This window comes from Aythya fuligula, chromosome 6, assembly GCF_009819795.1.
Source record: "Aythya fuligula isolate bAytFul2 chromosome 6, bAytFul2.pri, whole genome shotgun sequence".
In the NCBI taxonomy this organism is placed as follows: Eukaryota; Metazoa; Chordata; class Aves; order Anseriformes; family Anatidae; genus Aythya; species Aythya fuligula.
In genome coordinates this window covers 6,578,255-6,593,926 of record NC_045564.1, presented here as the reverse complement: position 1 = coordinate 6,593,926, position 15,672 = coordinate 6,578,255, and the positions used below count along the sequence as shown (strand labels likewise).

Genomic DNA, 15,672 nt, shown 5'->3' with positions numbered 1-15,672 from the left:
GTTTCATACGACAATACATCAAGTGGCAGGCCCACTGCTCCACAACTGCGACCCAAAGCATTGCTTCTACTGGGGCGGACAATTCCTCGGTCAGGAGAGAGGGAGCACTTGTGCATTAACCTCAGGTGTGCTACCCAGTGACCTGTAGGGGTGCGTAGAGTAAAACGGGACTAGTGGAGCAGTGAGCCTTGCACGTGGATTCTTACAGAATTGTACAAATGTCTCATTAAAAAGCACCGCACTTAATACTGTTAAGGTGCATCCACAACAGAGTAACCTGACAGTACTGCACGATAGTACAAAAATATATAAATATATTGTAATAGGGAGGGTTAAATGAACCTTTTTTCCTTCTCACTTCATCTCTGGAGAGTGTGCTAGGTTCCTTTTTAGCTATTTTCCTTTCAGGAGTAGAAATCCTGCCTCGCCCAGTTTTAAAAGGTTTTTCTTTTTTATGCTTATCAAGAGATGGTCTTCGCAATTCTCTGTCTGCCTTCTCCTCTTTAGGAACAGTCTCTAACTGTTCAGTCATGATGCTCCTATCATCATCTGTAGGATCAGAGCAAATCGTAATAAACAAAAGATTAGCAACAAATGTTAACAATACTGCAGCTGATGCAGCGTAAAAATAGTTGAAGACCGAGCAGACGGATTAATAAAAGAAAAAAAAAGCAGGCTATTTCATATTTTTTTGAAACATGCTGAGATTACTGTTACAATTATAGTAACTTTGCTTTTGATCATTATGATTTGGAAGCAAAAATATTTAACACACAAAACAAAAAGGATAATGCACACCTTGAGTATCTGCCCAGAGACTGTCTGTGTCCATGATGGAGTCGTCGATTGTTGTTTCATCTTTGTAATCATCACACGTCTCTGTTTTGTAGTCGGTGAGCAAGATTTCTTCTCTCTCGGGTGAAGCAGGAGCTTCTGGGGAGCCCTCCTTGGGCTCCGCGTGAATGTCAGCCACTTCCTCAACCTCCAGCTCCTCTTCAGCCTGGGAGTCCACAGTTTCGATGTCTTCCTGCTGCGTAGCAGCGAAGCGTACACTGTGAGACGCAGATTCGCCCTCATCAACTGTTGTCTGCACCACTGTGATAAAGTCATCCTCTACTGTCACCACGGATTCAATAATGCCTTTCAGTTCAGGTAGTGCTTCTGGGCAAACCTTGGCTAGCATTTCTTCACTGCTAGGTTTCCCAAGGTCCATTTCTTGGGGCATTTCTGGTGTAAGATGTTGTTTATCCTCTTCTTTTTCTTCTTGTCCCCCTTCTACCTCTTCTTCCTCACGCTCTTCCCTTCTTGCGGCCCCAGCTGTCACTTCGGATGGCAGCACTGTTTGGATTTCTGTAGGTTTCACAGCTGTATCAGGAATCTTTTCAGTTTCCTCTGTAGGCTGTGGTATGCTCTCCATCTGAATCTCAGCAGGCTCTTCTTGGGGAGGCTCGGTTTTTGGAAGGAGGAGCTCCATAGAAGGCTCCTTTGCTGGCAACTGTGCAGGCACCTCTTCCCCACACACAGTAGGTTTTGGAGATTCTCCTTTGATATCCTCTTGTTTCAAGGGTTCTCCATTCAAACCTTCCTGGGCTTGATCATGCTCTCCACTAGATTCATAAGATTCCTCTTTATCAACTGCCTCTTGATGTACAAGATCGGGCTTAGCTACTTTTTCCTTAATTTCTGTCTCAGACAGTTTGGTGCTGTCCTTCACGTAACTAGGCTCGGTCTTGGAAAGTACATCAGCATCCTTTGCTTCTCTGGACAAGATGGTCTGGTCTTTCTGTTGAGTCTCTTTGGGTTCAGGCCCTGCTCTTTTAACAGGGGCTTTGTCCTTCCCTGAAGGCAGAGAGCCTTCACCGATCTTACTTTCTAACTGACTTTGATATTCTTGGTCAGCTCTCCTTGCGGCTACTTCCAAATCATGCTTTATAGCATTGTAATCTGGTTTTACTGGAGCTTCTATCTCAGCCATTTCAGGAACAACACTAAGAGTCTTCTCCTCCATCAGGAAAGAAACAGCATCTTTTTCTGCTGTTGCCTCTGCAGACAACATTCTGTCATATGTTGTATCAGCAGGTACGTGAACTTTGTCAGCCACACTTTCTTCTTTCATTTCTAAGATTGCCTCAGGTCTTGTCCTCTCTGACTCTGCACCTTTAATGGGACAGACCTCTTTAGAGTCAACTTGATCTTCACTTTTTTCTAGCACAGTATCCAGCTTCTCTTTCTTCTCCTGCTCAAAGTCCCTCCCCAGAACGGACTCACCGGCAGCATGCTGAGCTAAATCTTTTTCACTGAGGAATTCTTCTTTCGATTTTTCAGCTGCTGCCAGCTTCACTTCTATTAAGGACAGGTCAGGAGCTAGGCTGCGTCTCAATTTTTCATCCGTGCCTTCGTAAAAGGGACAGGTTTCGCTTGTTAAATTCTCACTGTCCTGAACTGGAGAAGGGAGTGGGACTGTGTACTTATTGAAAACACAGTAGCCCAAGTCTTCGAGCTGGCTTTCAGCTTTTAGAGTTACGTGGTTTTCATCTGTCACAGGTGGCAGGGCTGCGCTGCTGTCTTCCAAAACAGTGTCAGAAGGAACTGACTTCTTTTGCGCCACCTCAGCATCTGCACTCACAGATGCTAATCTGGATCTTGTCCCTGCTAGGTCTAACATTTCGGGCAGGTCGGGAGCCAAGACAGCCCCGTTTTTGTAATAATCTTTGGCTGGGAAAGGCGATTCAACTGAAGTCTCAGGCTGGACTTTTTCTTCTGCCATTGCTTTTTCTTCTTCAACGTGCTCATCTTCCTCTCTACTATCAATGGGGAAGCAAGGGGCCTTCTCTAATGCTGGTGTGGTTGCTGGCAAGTAGTCGTCACCTTCGTCCATACTGCCGCTAGTGTTAGTTAGAATATCTGAAGCCAGGGGAGAAAGATCATGTGCGCGGCCAAAGCTAAATCCTAGAGCTATAGAATCCAGGCAGGACATGGGCAGGTTAATAGACATGCTTCTCTGTTCAATTGCAGATCTCCCCCCAAGTCCCAGGCTCCTGCTCAGAGTTAGGTCATCTTTATTTTTACTGTGGAGCTCTCGTTTGTCCCCATAGACTTTGGGGTCAATAGTGAACATTCGTTCTGTCGGGGAACTTGGTTCTTCAGATTTGTCTGGCGTATAGCTCTGAGCCAGAGAACTGTACCCTATTTCATGAGCAGGCATGCCCTGCTGTTGGCCCAATTCTGTCTGCAATTCTTCCTCCTCTTCCTCTTTGTCTTCAGGTATTAGGCGACCTGTCTGATAAGGCTCATAAGCACTCTCTTTAGTGTCACTTAGCTCATAGTAATCACTGCCTTGTTTCAGAGCGTCTGCTTTGAAGGCTTCCTCTTTTAGTGCAGAGGTTTCAAAATACTTCGACATTCCTGATCGATCCACTTCTGCTTTCATTTCAGGAGTAGCCGAAACACTTGTCTTATCATCCTTGGTATCCTTTTTAACATCTTTCTCTTGAGAAGGTTCTAGAGAAGGAGTCTTATCTGTGGTTAAACTTTGTGCCTCAGGGGTCTTCTCTGTTGTTCGGGATAACTGTGTGGTATCAGGGTGCTCTGCTGTTTTCTCAAGGGTCAGTTCAGGGCTTAACTTGCCTGGGGATACCTCTGTGCTTGGCTGCAAGTCTTTTTTCAGGTCTACTGTTGCTGGAAGCCCACTTTGGTCCATTTCTTTTTCTGCTTTGAAAAGATCAGATGACATTTTAGCTTCAGCATCCTTTTGAAAGTCTGCTTTGTCTTGGGAAAGGGCCTTAACTTCAGGTTTTGTGGCAAATTTACCATCGTCTAATATTCGAGCCTCCCCTTTATCATAGAAGTCATACCTTTCTTCCTCATCACTCTCCTCCCTAGTCATGTCCTTTTCCTCCCCCCATGCAGGGATTTTCTGGGCGCTTGGTGTTTTCAGGCCATCTACAGCTACTTCTTCATGCAGAGCTAGGGTCATGTCTCTGTGGATCTGTTCATCTTTAGCGAGATCTTTGGCAAACAGGTGGTCAGTGGGTTCCTGTTTTGTTTTGGAACTGTCTTTGAGGGAAAGCTCCTGGGGGACAGCAGGAGATGGGCCTGAAGGTAGTTCACTTTTGGCTGCCTCTGCCTTGGGTTCTGACAGCATCAGAGAACTTCCCTCATGGCTGATGGCAAGATCTTGGACATCTTTAAGGTCATCTTTAAAAGTCATAGACATAATTTGGTTGGATGATGAGGGCACATCTGCAGTCCTTTCTTCTGTTTTGCTCCCTTTAGGCAGTTCAGATGGCAAATCCTTTTGTTCTTGAAAACCAGGAAGCTTGGAGGCAGGTTCTGCAAAACCGACTTCCCCTTTCTTCTGTGAATCAGTTTCCGAGATCTGTTCTGTTGGATGTGAAGGCATTTTTTCTTTGTCTTTGCTCGGTGAATCCTTTTTATCCTCTGTTTTTGCTGGCTGTGGAACTAAGGCATCGTGTTTAGGTTGCTCAGTCTTACTGTCTTTTCCAGATTCCTGGCGCTTTGTGTCTAATGGTTCTGTTGTGAAAGGGCATGTGCCCTCCTGGACACGGAATTCCATCTTCGTGGCTGCAAGTAAATCTGAAGTAGTTTGTTTGGGTTTTATAACACAATTATTTAAAGCACTTACAGGCAGGCAGTCATGTGGCGTACACAACATCTTGGTATGAATGATGGAAAGGAGAGGGAGGAAGATGCAAGCATGCAGCAAGGCTTTCCACATAGAAATCTGCTCTAAAGCATTAAATCCTAGTTTCCTTTCAATATATGATGCCCTATAGTGAAAATGTAAGTTGTACACATCTACATATGTGACCACTGAAATGAGATGATTTCATGTGACTTCATCTTCACGGTTTGTATACAAAAATAAAACCAGAAATAATCCTCACTTCATTGGTATGTTCCACTGGGCTATGAAGCTTATGCCAGATTTGCTTTAGTAAGGTCTGTAATGAACCTGGCATGTATAAATCACCAGCAGAGCCATTAATGGTCACAGATCTCACAAGCCTCCTCTTCAAAACGGGCAGCCATCTTCAACTGTACTCAAAGAACACTGGGCATGTTTCACTGACTGTAGCACAGACCCCAGTCAATTTAAAACTTAAAATGCCATACTTACAACCTGCCACTATATTTGTATGGAGTAATACCTAGTTAAGGTAATACCTATCCATGCTTTGTTAATCATTAATAGCATGTTCTTTTTTAATACCCTATGGAAAACAATCATTCTTATCATCATATATAAAAAACACAAAGAGGTACTACAGAATGTGGTAGAACTTTCTGCAGTAATCTGTAAAAAAAAAAAAAAGAAAAAAGAAAAAAAGAAAAAAAGATTTTTTTCCCCTAAAACTTGTCACAGTAAGTATTAGGCCAAATCTGAATACCTGATTTAAAGACCATGGAGCCATCTTCTGACTCATATGATATGAAGTTTTAAAAATAAATAATATCAAAATATTGGTCATTCTTTAAATATTTGCATATGTTAACCTTTAGTTAAAAAGCTACTGCTGTTCTACACTCTGCGGGTACAAGAGAATTCTACAACTATAGTAATTATCATCTTTTACGCTTTCAAATTTGTTGACTTGCAAACCCTATGATGAATAGAAACAAGGCCACTGAGCTGATTTTATCCTTGTTTCACAGAAATCAATGAGCTACATGCTGATTTTTCTTATGTATTCTATCATGCCTCCTAATGTAGCGCCAATGAACGAGACCAATGGCAAAAAAATAAATTCTGATTGCCAAGGGAATTTGATCTTCTTTATCTGGGCCAGCCCAAAAACCAGCCTCCCAAACACGGCACTTCTCAGTCAGGTACTGCACTACTCCATACAATGCGTCTTTACACCCTGTTGCACTGACTAAAGAGATACACCCTTGCAAGGCCTATCTTGAAGCCTCGTTCTCATGGACTGAAAAACAATTGCTCGGAGTAAACGTTTTGCCCTAGAAACCAGATCAGAACTTCACACACCCAATCCTGTACTTCATACAAAAGGCAAATATCTCCGTGGAAGTGGTGGGTTTTTGTCTCAGCAGGGCACTCCAGCCAAGCTAAACATTTGTAATAAGGCAAGGCACACAAAAAAATCAGAGTTCTGGCAATGATCAAGGAGAGAAGGGGTGGACTGCAATGAATGGCAAGGATATGACATAAGAAGCAATAGCTTTAGGGAAGCTAAACCAGAATGCTGAAGCACACACACACAAAAATACTGCACGCTGCAAATGAAAACATTTCTACAGTTTAAGCCTCTTTATGTCATAGTCAAAGTCAATAAATCTACTTTTTGAAAGAAAAGCAGATGAATCTCTGCACCAAAAAGAAAAAAAAATATACACAGATTAGCAATGTGACTGGCAAACACATCTGAGATGGGGGGAAAAAGGCTTGCGCAGAGGAATCAGCTTAGCTGCAAAGCATTTGTATCATGGCAAAGTAAAAAAAAAAATAAAAAATTAGGAATCAGCTGCAGTGGTGGGAAACCATGTTGTCATACAGCACCTATGCAATCATAGTATCTGCTACACACTCTTCAGGCATAATAACAAGAGCAGTCATACTGATAAATGGGAAGAACAGGAAATGAAGCAGCCTCGGAAAGCACTGGAGAAGCTGGAGGATTCACTGGCAGCAAACGCATGCAATCCTAGGGAGGACACACCTTCCTCGGCCAAGGAAGGGGATGTGTCTCTCAGAGGCGTTTCCGCCACAACTGTTACGCTCGCCCTGCTGGATGCCACACTCGGCACTTTGTCTTCGTGACACACTTTGGCCTCCAAACCAGATTCCGACTGCCCCCCACCGAGGCCCTTGGCCTGGTCTGAAGGCTCAGCAGGCCCGTGCTCTTTCCCCACTTGCTTCCCAGGAAAAGCAGCAGGTTTCACTTCCACAGCCATCGGACTCTCTACAGGTTCTTCTTCTTGGGGATGGAAAAAGGAGGCGACATCAACACCAACAGTAAACACCAAGCACAAAGCTCAAAGGACTGGTTTTACATAACACTTTCAGCTCTGAACAATTTAGATTCGTGTGTCAAAGGTTCACTAGAATCCAGCCCATATTAATCACAATGGAACTGAATTTTCCCAAGGGAAAAAAAAAAAAAGAAAAAAAAAAAAAACACAAAAAAGCCCTGTCCCCAGCAAAGCATATTTATGCTCTAAGATGAGAGCTGAAAGTGTTTTATAGATATACCTCTTCCAAAAATGGCTGTGAGTCAAATATTCATTGCAAATGGAGATGATATTGAATGATGGATGGCTCTGACAACACCAATGCATCAATGCGCACAGAAAGTATGCTGATTTTTTTTTTCTGATGGATGTGCTGTTTAATCCAGTACAAGACATTCAGCTGAGGTGGGGGAAGGTATGAGTCATTAATTTCTTTCCATTGACCTTGGTGATAATGACTGCTAAATGCCAGCAAGTCTGTCCTGGATTTGGCAAAATATCCAGCCACTTGAACAGCCTTAATAAGCCCTGCACATAGCTGGTAACTAACGGTTTCACAAGAATTCAGCCAAGATACTTACACTGAATGGGTTTATAAACCATTGCTCCCTTAGGCTGCATGAGGCCTGAACTCTATGCACAAATCACAGGTTTAACACAAGGACTCTTCGTTTGCTTTTCTGTCTCCCTCATTAGCCCCCAGGCTCCTCATCACCAATTAAATTAGAGAAATCAGTGAGTGCAATATAACTATTTGTTCATCTGAATTTCTGAAACACATTACTCGGCCCACAGGCTGTTAGGATCAGTATACTAGTGCCAACAGTGGTCTTTATTCTACTCTCGCCATGACAGAAAGTCTCCTTTCTGTGCTGAAGTCTTGCCATTGCTATTCAGACCAATATTACCCTACTCCGTTGGTGTCCCCTCTGACTGGAAAGTAGTATTAAGTGTGAAACATTTGATTCAGCAAAATCTTTAAGCAGCTGACCACCAGCCAATCTGAAGTCAACCTGATGACCTCTCTGGGTTTTTAAGGACGTCCCATGTTTAAGGATTTTGTCGAATCGGACTGAGAACGAGTATCTTAAAGGCATAGAAGCCAAAAGATTCAGAATCAGAACTGAAGCAATGCCTGAGTGTCACAGGGATATTTACTCAAAGGCAGACTGTAAAAGCAGCCTAGCACAACAGCAGGTATCCAGCTACAAGAGGCCCCTGCTCAAGTAACTTGCTTTACTTCTCTTTGTCCAATTTTATGTAGTTGTATTCATTCCCTTCAGTTAAAAATAAATAAATAAAGCCTCTCATTTTATCTCATTTTTATGGCAGTTACTTCACTCAGTGCCACGTGATGATAACTAATTACTCAGCAAAGCAGGAATAATTCTCTTCCTTTTTTTTTTTTTTTTTTTTTTTTTTTTTTTTTTATTAGCTGAAAGCTCTGCATACATAGCTTGAAATGTCTAAAGTTTAGGCATCCAGTGCAAACAACTGTCTAGGTTTCCTCTAAGGAAGAAAAAGCCTTCAGAGGGCAAATCATCTTAGCTATGTTAGATACCCATTTTGGCAAGTTATTACACGAGGTACAGAGCTCTGAAATGGTCAGGATCAGGAGAGATTAATCCCATCTTGAATACCAATGCAAAGAGAACATTGTGATTCTCTCAGCATTATTACAGCTCATCAGATAAACATTTTGAGAATATAGACACTAAAAAGAAAAGAAACATTGAGAAAGAACTTGCATGAAGTAAGTGGACTTCATTGCAGTTGTCGTAAAAGCCCTGGCAATAGCTGCAGATGAGAATGTTTTCTAGAAGGGATAAGCACACGTCTACCGAGGCAAACAACTGAACACGCATAAACACTGCTATGGATATTAAAAGTTTGCCTGAGCTCAGAAACTGGAAAAAAGACATCATCTCCAAGCTGCAAACTGGAATCTCAGTGCATCCTTGGGGAAAGCATCGTTACATGACTGCACTGCCCCTGTGGTTTTCTCCAAGCAAATGCTGCTGGCTGCTGTCAGCTAACTGCCTGGGCAGGCTGCTGGTCGGAGCTGGACATCCTTCTTATGTTCCCCTGCACCTGCTCCGAGCAGGTCAATACTTAGATTAAGTATTCAGTATTCCAATAGTATTTTTCTCCTGAAAACATATTTACCTCATTTCTACCGACTGAATCATATCCTGTTCTTCCATGGTACGGCAGTAAGCTGTTGGTGCCTTAATGAAGGAATCCTACAGAGACTCCCTTTGGGCAGCAGACTCTCTTGTGCCAAACAGACTGCTTATGCACAGGCAGCAAGTGAGGGGGGATTTATAATGCCTACCTTTTCACTGATAAACCAATTTATTTCCTTTTTTTCCAATTTCACTAGACATGGAGGCATATGACTGAAATGGATGCTGCTCCAGAGCTAAACAGTGCAGGAAAGTTTTCATTACAGATATAGGCACCCAGCTCTAGCAAGGCCTCTCCTGCCATTTTCTGCCTCCCCCAGCTTCAGGCAGCCATCCTGACACAAACAACCTGCAGTTATTAGCACTGATCTCATTCCGGTGCTGCTGCAGTGCTGGGCTACGTTACCCTGTTAACTCTGGACAACCCTGGTTTTCTCGAAATGCCCCACTGAGCTCTTTGAGTCACACACCTCTACCTTCCCGAGGCACAAATCCCTGCAGAATTCAGTACTGTTTTTAACTTAACCTCCTGTGTCCCAGGATTGAGTTAATCAAATGCTGTGTGATGAAACATGATTCATTTTGCTTGGAGAAGAAGCCAGAATTCCTGCTAGTCACTGAAATAGATTCTCCCTTGATCCCTCAAAAAACATTTGACTTTTATGTAACCCCCACAGCTAAAATAATACTTCCTGATGTGCTCGGGCCATAGACAGAGGGGGTACAGAAACACAGTAAGAGTGAAGTTCTTAAAATGTCTGCCTTGGTTGCAGTCAGTTGACAGAGTTTTACTGGGCGCAGCCACAAAATACCCAGAGATCAAACATGACCCAGCACTGCCTTTAGTCACCAGCGTGTACTGGGGAAAATGTTGTTTTCCTTTGCCCAGTGGAGAAGTAAAGATCTCCCACTACTAACTCTGGTGTAGACATGAGGTGTTCCCATTGTGTTACCAACTCAGCTGCCTTACCTCCAGTAACAATCTTTTGGCCTATTCTGCACACTGATCCTGGCAGTGGTTCTCTGGCACAGAAGAAATGAGCGTATGCTGCTTCTACCTAGCTGCTCCTCTTGCATCTGCTCTAGCCAGGCCTGAGAGCCCTGTTTGAGCAGGGACCGTGCTTCCACTGACCCCAAAGCTGCATTCATGGCTCATGCTGCAGCTCTGCTTTGAGACGGAGGGACTCTGGAGGGGCATCATTTCCGTGTGGGGAGAGCACACATCTTCCCTCCCCAGAAAGCTGCAACCCCAGGCACATACATAATGGAATGGATGGCAGGTGGGGAGAGGGGAAGAGGAACAACATGGGACCATGCTCAGTTCACCTTCATCATGGCCCAACAAGACCTCTGTGCTCTTCACTGTGGCACTGGGACGTGTACTAGAGCCAGTCCACTCCGAGCTGAACAAAGGGTGTTCATAGTACTCCTCATCCGAATTGTAGGGCTCATCATCAGGCACAGACACTGAGATGGAGGGGGCCAGGCGTTTACGCCACTCCCTGCTGGCAGTGGGCCCGCAGCCGGGGCAGTGGCGTAGCGGTCCCACCTTATCCTCCGCCCCTTCATCTACAAATAGACACACACAGACAAAAACTGCAGGACAGACAGACAGACAGAGACAAGACAAGACAGGATGGACGCATGCACTAGCGACACTAGCCACTGCATCGTACTGCAGAGTGGATGGAACCAGGCAAGCTGCAAACTGATGCCGGATGGAGGCATGGGCAGTGCATTGTAACACGGGGGCTGTCTGTGGCACCTCCTGAACACTGGAAACCAGCTACTGCAATAAATGCATTTCAAGACTATTCACTCAGCATTTAGAGGAATATATATTGTACGCAAACCACAACTTGCATCGAGAATCGTATGTGTTTTACAGCTGGAGTGACTGTTTTTGAAACTTCTGAAGTGTCCTGACACACTTGTATCCTTTGTGGTCATCGGGTGAGGTACTTGAAGATGTAAACGAAAAAAAAAGTCCTTTAATTGAAAGTGGTTTGCTTTTTGTCAGTGACAATCTTATTTCTCATTTTTATGTATTTCAAACTTACTTCTTTCCTTTTTCTACAACTAAGTATCATGTAAACAAAGAAAAAAAAAAAAAAACACAAACAAACAACCCTTCCTCTAGTTGCTAGCTACCTTTTTTCCTGAAAAAGGCCATGCAGAGCTGCTCACAGCACTCTGTTAGTCCTGCATTTAATGCTGTTGTGTCATGTTTCTGTTGGTGAACTAGCTCCCACCTCTGAGTTTGCCAATACTTCAGAATGACAGCTTTATTCACCCGTCACTGCAGCATCACAAATAATCACTTAATCATTTCAGGACTACACCAGCTACTGACAGCTACAGCGAGGGGGAGCTTGGGTTTGTTTTTCTAAGACAAAGAAAAAAATAGAGCACGATTAAAGTGACTGGCCTGCCATCTGACCCATACACACCTGAAGGGGAGACCTGAGAGCTTGTGCAAGCTAAGGAGCTCTCAGACTACTAACTGAGCCATGAAAAACTAAAAACTTCTAATCCTAGAGAAAATACATTTAAAGTCCCTTCTCTGTAACTCCTCGGTGCCTGTAGCAGCTGCTGCTGCTAACCCTCTGGATTTCCTACTAGCTGCAAGGAGCCCATGCTCAGTGTCCCTGGCCTTTCTCCAAGCAATTACAACTTAAAGAGCTTCCAAAACCTTCCTCTCAGATCCAAAACACCGAGTCAGAAAGCAAAGCTCTAACACAGACAGTATAACCGACATTAACCACATCTCTGTGAGACCCTGAACCAAGAAAGCTCATGACTGCTGCTGTTACTACCATTACCCAAGCCTTGGAAGGTGATTTTTATCCATCTGTATCACCAGATTGCATATTGTGACCAAACCAATTCCATCTATAGGAGCTCTGCGCTTCTTCCTGGCATACAAAGGTAAGTTTCAAGTTTCTTTCTAGAGCACACCATAACAAGACAACACCTGTATCCTTAAATAAAAAGGCACCCTCTGCTTTCTGCAGCAACGTGGCAGCAAGTGTCCTGTAATGTAATGACATCTGCTTCTTCTGCCCTGGAAAAGGATGCTGTAACTTCAACCCAGTTAGGCTCAACCAATGCAGAAAAATTAATGTATATTCATCAAATGTAATATTAGAAGCTCCAACACGTCTCATCACGCTGCCAAAGGATGATTATCCACATTTAAGAATCTGTGACAGCCCTGAGGTGGGCCAGCGATGAATGTATGCTACGCACACCTGTGCACATACACAAATACTGCCCACAGAACTTAAGAGAATTATTTTCACAATTTCTTTCAGGGGACAAAGAGCGCCTTCAACTACGGATAATTTAGAGGCTTTGCCCTTGTAGTGGAATCTAAACCGCAGATTCGGTGGTTGATGCATGTTTAAAAGCTAGGTGTGGAAAGATAAGCCATCACCTGCCTCTGCTGAGCAGGCAGCTCTGCAGAGCACTGAAATAGGAGATGCTAAACACAGGCCTGAACCTGAGCTCCCTGCCTTTTTCCTAGTACTTATGAGTGAGCAATAAGGTTGCAGCGAAGCATCGTCACATTTAATCCACCTGCAATGCAAAACCTGCAGATTTCTTCTCTATATAAGCTTCTATAAAATTCAGGGACAGATTTGAGGTGGCTCACTGTTTGCAAAAGGCTTGTTCCAGAGGGTGAAGCTGTGTCTCAGCGTGTGACAGACCAGAAGTCAGCTCCCTCCTAGACCTGAGAACATTCAAGACTACAACTCCCACTTCTGTGCAGGGTGCCCTCACGCTAGTTTATGCATCACTGTGAGCAAGAGCAGAAAGCAGGGGGATGCACTTGCCATCTCTTCTGCTGGAACTGGTACATGGTGGAGGAAAGAAGAGAGGTTGAAGAGGTAAGAAGTAGAAGAGGGAAGGAGGAGGCGGTGCATTATGGAGATGGAGGTGCAACTGGAAAAGGGGAGGCTCTCCTTCCAGCTGTAGGTCATATTTATCCAGGGACTCTTCAGAAGTAAAATGCACCAAGAATGAAGATGGAAGTCCAGGACTTCTCTATATTGATGCAAACAGGGCTGGAAATTGCTTCTGCATGGGATGTGGGGAGGAAAAAAGCACACAAAAACAACCAAGCCCTGCCTCTGCTCCTTTACATTACAGCAACTGACAACAGTAAAGATGCTCAATGCACAGAAATGTGATGGGCCAAAATCATTAGGAGTGCAAAGTCTAGCTGGAGCTATTATGTCTGTGTCTACCACACATCTACATCGTTTATCACTTTCAATAAAGATATTTGCAAACTTACTGCAGATAATTTCATTAACATGACAATTCATTCTTTAAAGAAGTCCATGCTTTCATCTCTGCAACAAGAAAATTCCTTTGCTGCTGTAGTCCCTTCTAATAGTTTCCATGTCAAAGTGTGGGAAAAATTCCCAGTGTATTCTAAAGACCAAGATTAAAATCACTTCTCACAAAGGCCAATTCAGCTTGAGCTTCCAGGTATCTTTTCAAAAAGCCTTTCATGGAATAATTTTTACTGTAAATGGATTTTTTTTTTAGGACACTTGGCTCCTTTCAATTTGCAGTGCTCTTATTTGGTACAGAAAACTTACCCTGAAACACCTATTTCAAAATGGAAGGCAGTCCTTCAAGGCATCCTCCTATCTTGTAACATTTAGAAGATTTTTTACATGAAGACATTTCTAACCATTGTCAAAAGGTGCAGAGCAAAAAAGAAATGCCAAGTTTGCAAGAGAACACTGCATCAGCCCTGAATGAGCAGATACAACCGATAAAAGGATTAGACAGCGCTAGGGAAAATTTCATTTCCTGAGCAAAATTATGTTACAGTAGGTGAAATAAATGAAATAATGTCAATAGGGCAAATTAGTTATCTTACCTTCTGCAGCAGTAAAAAGGAACAGGCTCATCTGAATGATTTTCTGCAGCCAAATGAGAGAAAGAAACCTACATCCACTGACTCCTTTCTCTCATGAAATACACTTGACCCACAAACCTCTCTGCCTTTTCTACCTTTTTTTTTCCTTTTAATTTGTGTTTGCTGCATGGCTGGCCACATCCACCTTTGTCATGTCTACAGCAGTGATTTCTTTCTGACTATGACTGAAGGAAGCCTCTTTTGGATTCAGTGCAATGCAACACACACTGACAAGCATGTTAGGAAAATATTCTCTGAGAGAAGAGGGATGAAGTAAGCTGAGACAGATACACACACCAAATACTCGCCTTTTCTTGTTCAACAACTTTAGAACTGAGTTAAATTCATAAATTGTAAGCTATTGAGCAGAAAGATAGACAGACAACGTAAAGGTGCATGGGGATGGATAGCCAGACAGTATAGGAAACGGAAGGCTGGAGCAGGTACAGTACAAATTGGGTCAAAACCTGATGAGGTAAACTCTCCTGAATGGGAGCTCTGCCTGAATCAAAATGACAGGACTGGCTCCCTCAAGTCAGCAAAAGCCCCACTTACCCACAGAAAATAAGGATGACATCTTCCAACACGGAGCAGAACACAAGATCTTGTGTTTCTTCTGGCCTACTAACTACACTAAAAGTTGACAACACTGATACTTTGGGCAAAAGCAACTGAAGTGCTATTATATTAACTCTAAATGCAAGGAAGGAGAAAAACACCAATGTTAAGTGATGTGCTGAGCCATACACACACTGGGAACACCGCAGCCCTGTAGCTAGTTGATAATAAAGTCAAGTTACATAGCTTTTTGCCACCTTCTTGTCATAGTACTAAGCAGCAAGACGTGCTAGGGGACAGTTTTTAACCTCCTGTCAATTAATCAATATGTTTGCATTATAAAATCCTAAAATACTAATAATACTGCCAATACTTAGAGCTGATCCTAAACTAAGAGTAATGGCAGAACCTTGACATTTGCCTGAAGCGGAAGAACAAGCCCCTTATTGTAATAGGAAAAATCAAAAAAAGCATATGCTGAACTACTCAAGTGAACTGTACAAAAACAGAAAACAGCGGTGAAAACCTTGGTAACAATCCTAAAAGCATTTGTTAATGCCCTACTAGCTTCCTTTTCAGTTCATAGTTTTGATTGCCATTACTTCTTGGTGATAAGTCAAGAATTGTCAGAGTATTTTATTCAAAACACACACAAAAAAAAAACAACCACTCAATGAATCAAATTTGATATCCTGGTTGCTGACCACGTACACTGGGTATTTCCAGTACAGTGGACTGCCAAATGATGTTGTTGTTAGCACAGCCTGTAATTGCATTATCTCAAAACTGACCCAAGGATTGAACATGCTGAATTGCAGTGCCCTGATAACTGAGAGTCAGACTACGTTAGCACATGAAGTAAAATTAATAGAAGCTCTGCGTTAAAACACTAACGAAGTTTGGTCAGCAGATGATGATAAATTATTTCCATGCTCTTATTGAAAAAAAAAAAAAGAAAAAAAATGAAGGAAGTAAATGGACACACATAAATGCTGTTCA

At 43.0% G+C, this 15,672-nt stretch overlaps 1 protein-coding gene across 23 annotated transcripts in view; it reads right to left on the bottom strand.

The window, feature by feature from the left end:
* Positions 1 to 15,672, bottom strand: part of MAP2 (microtubule associated protein 2) — a 175,858-nt gene that overhangs the window by 27,174 nt on the left and 133,012 nt on the right. For 10 of the 23 annotated variants that reach the window (XM_032190442.1, XM_032190449.1, XM_032190446.1 and 7 more), the window contains 3 exons: positions 6,702 to 6,959; positions 799 to 4,596; positions 343 to 549 (listed from right to left, as the gene is read on the bottom strand). The exons of 4 other annotated variants lie outside the window; for them this stretch is intronic. In XM_032190442.1, coding sequence (XP_032046333.1) covers positions 343 to 549; positions 799 to 4,596; positions 6,702 to 6,959 — 4,263 coding nt within the window. The remainder of the gene's footprint in view (positions 1 to 342; positions 550 to 798; positions 4,597 to 6,701; positions 6,960 to 15,672) is intronic. 9 more of the 23 variants (XM_032190454.1, XM_032190464.1, XM_032190461.1 and 6 more) reach the window with 3 other exon arrangements.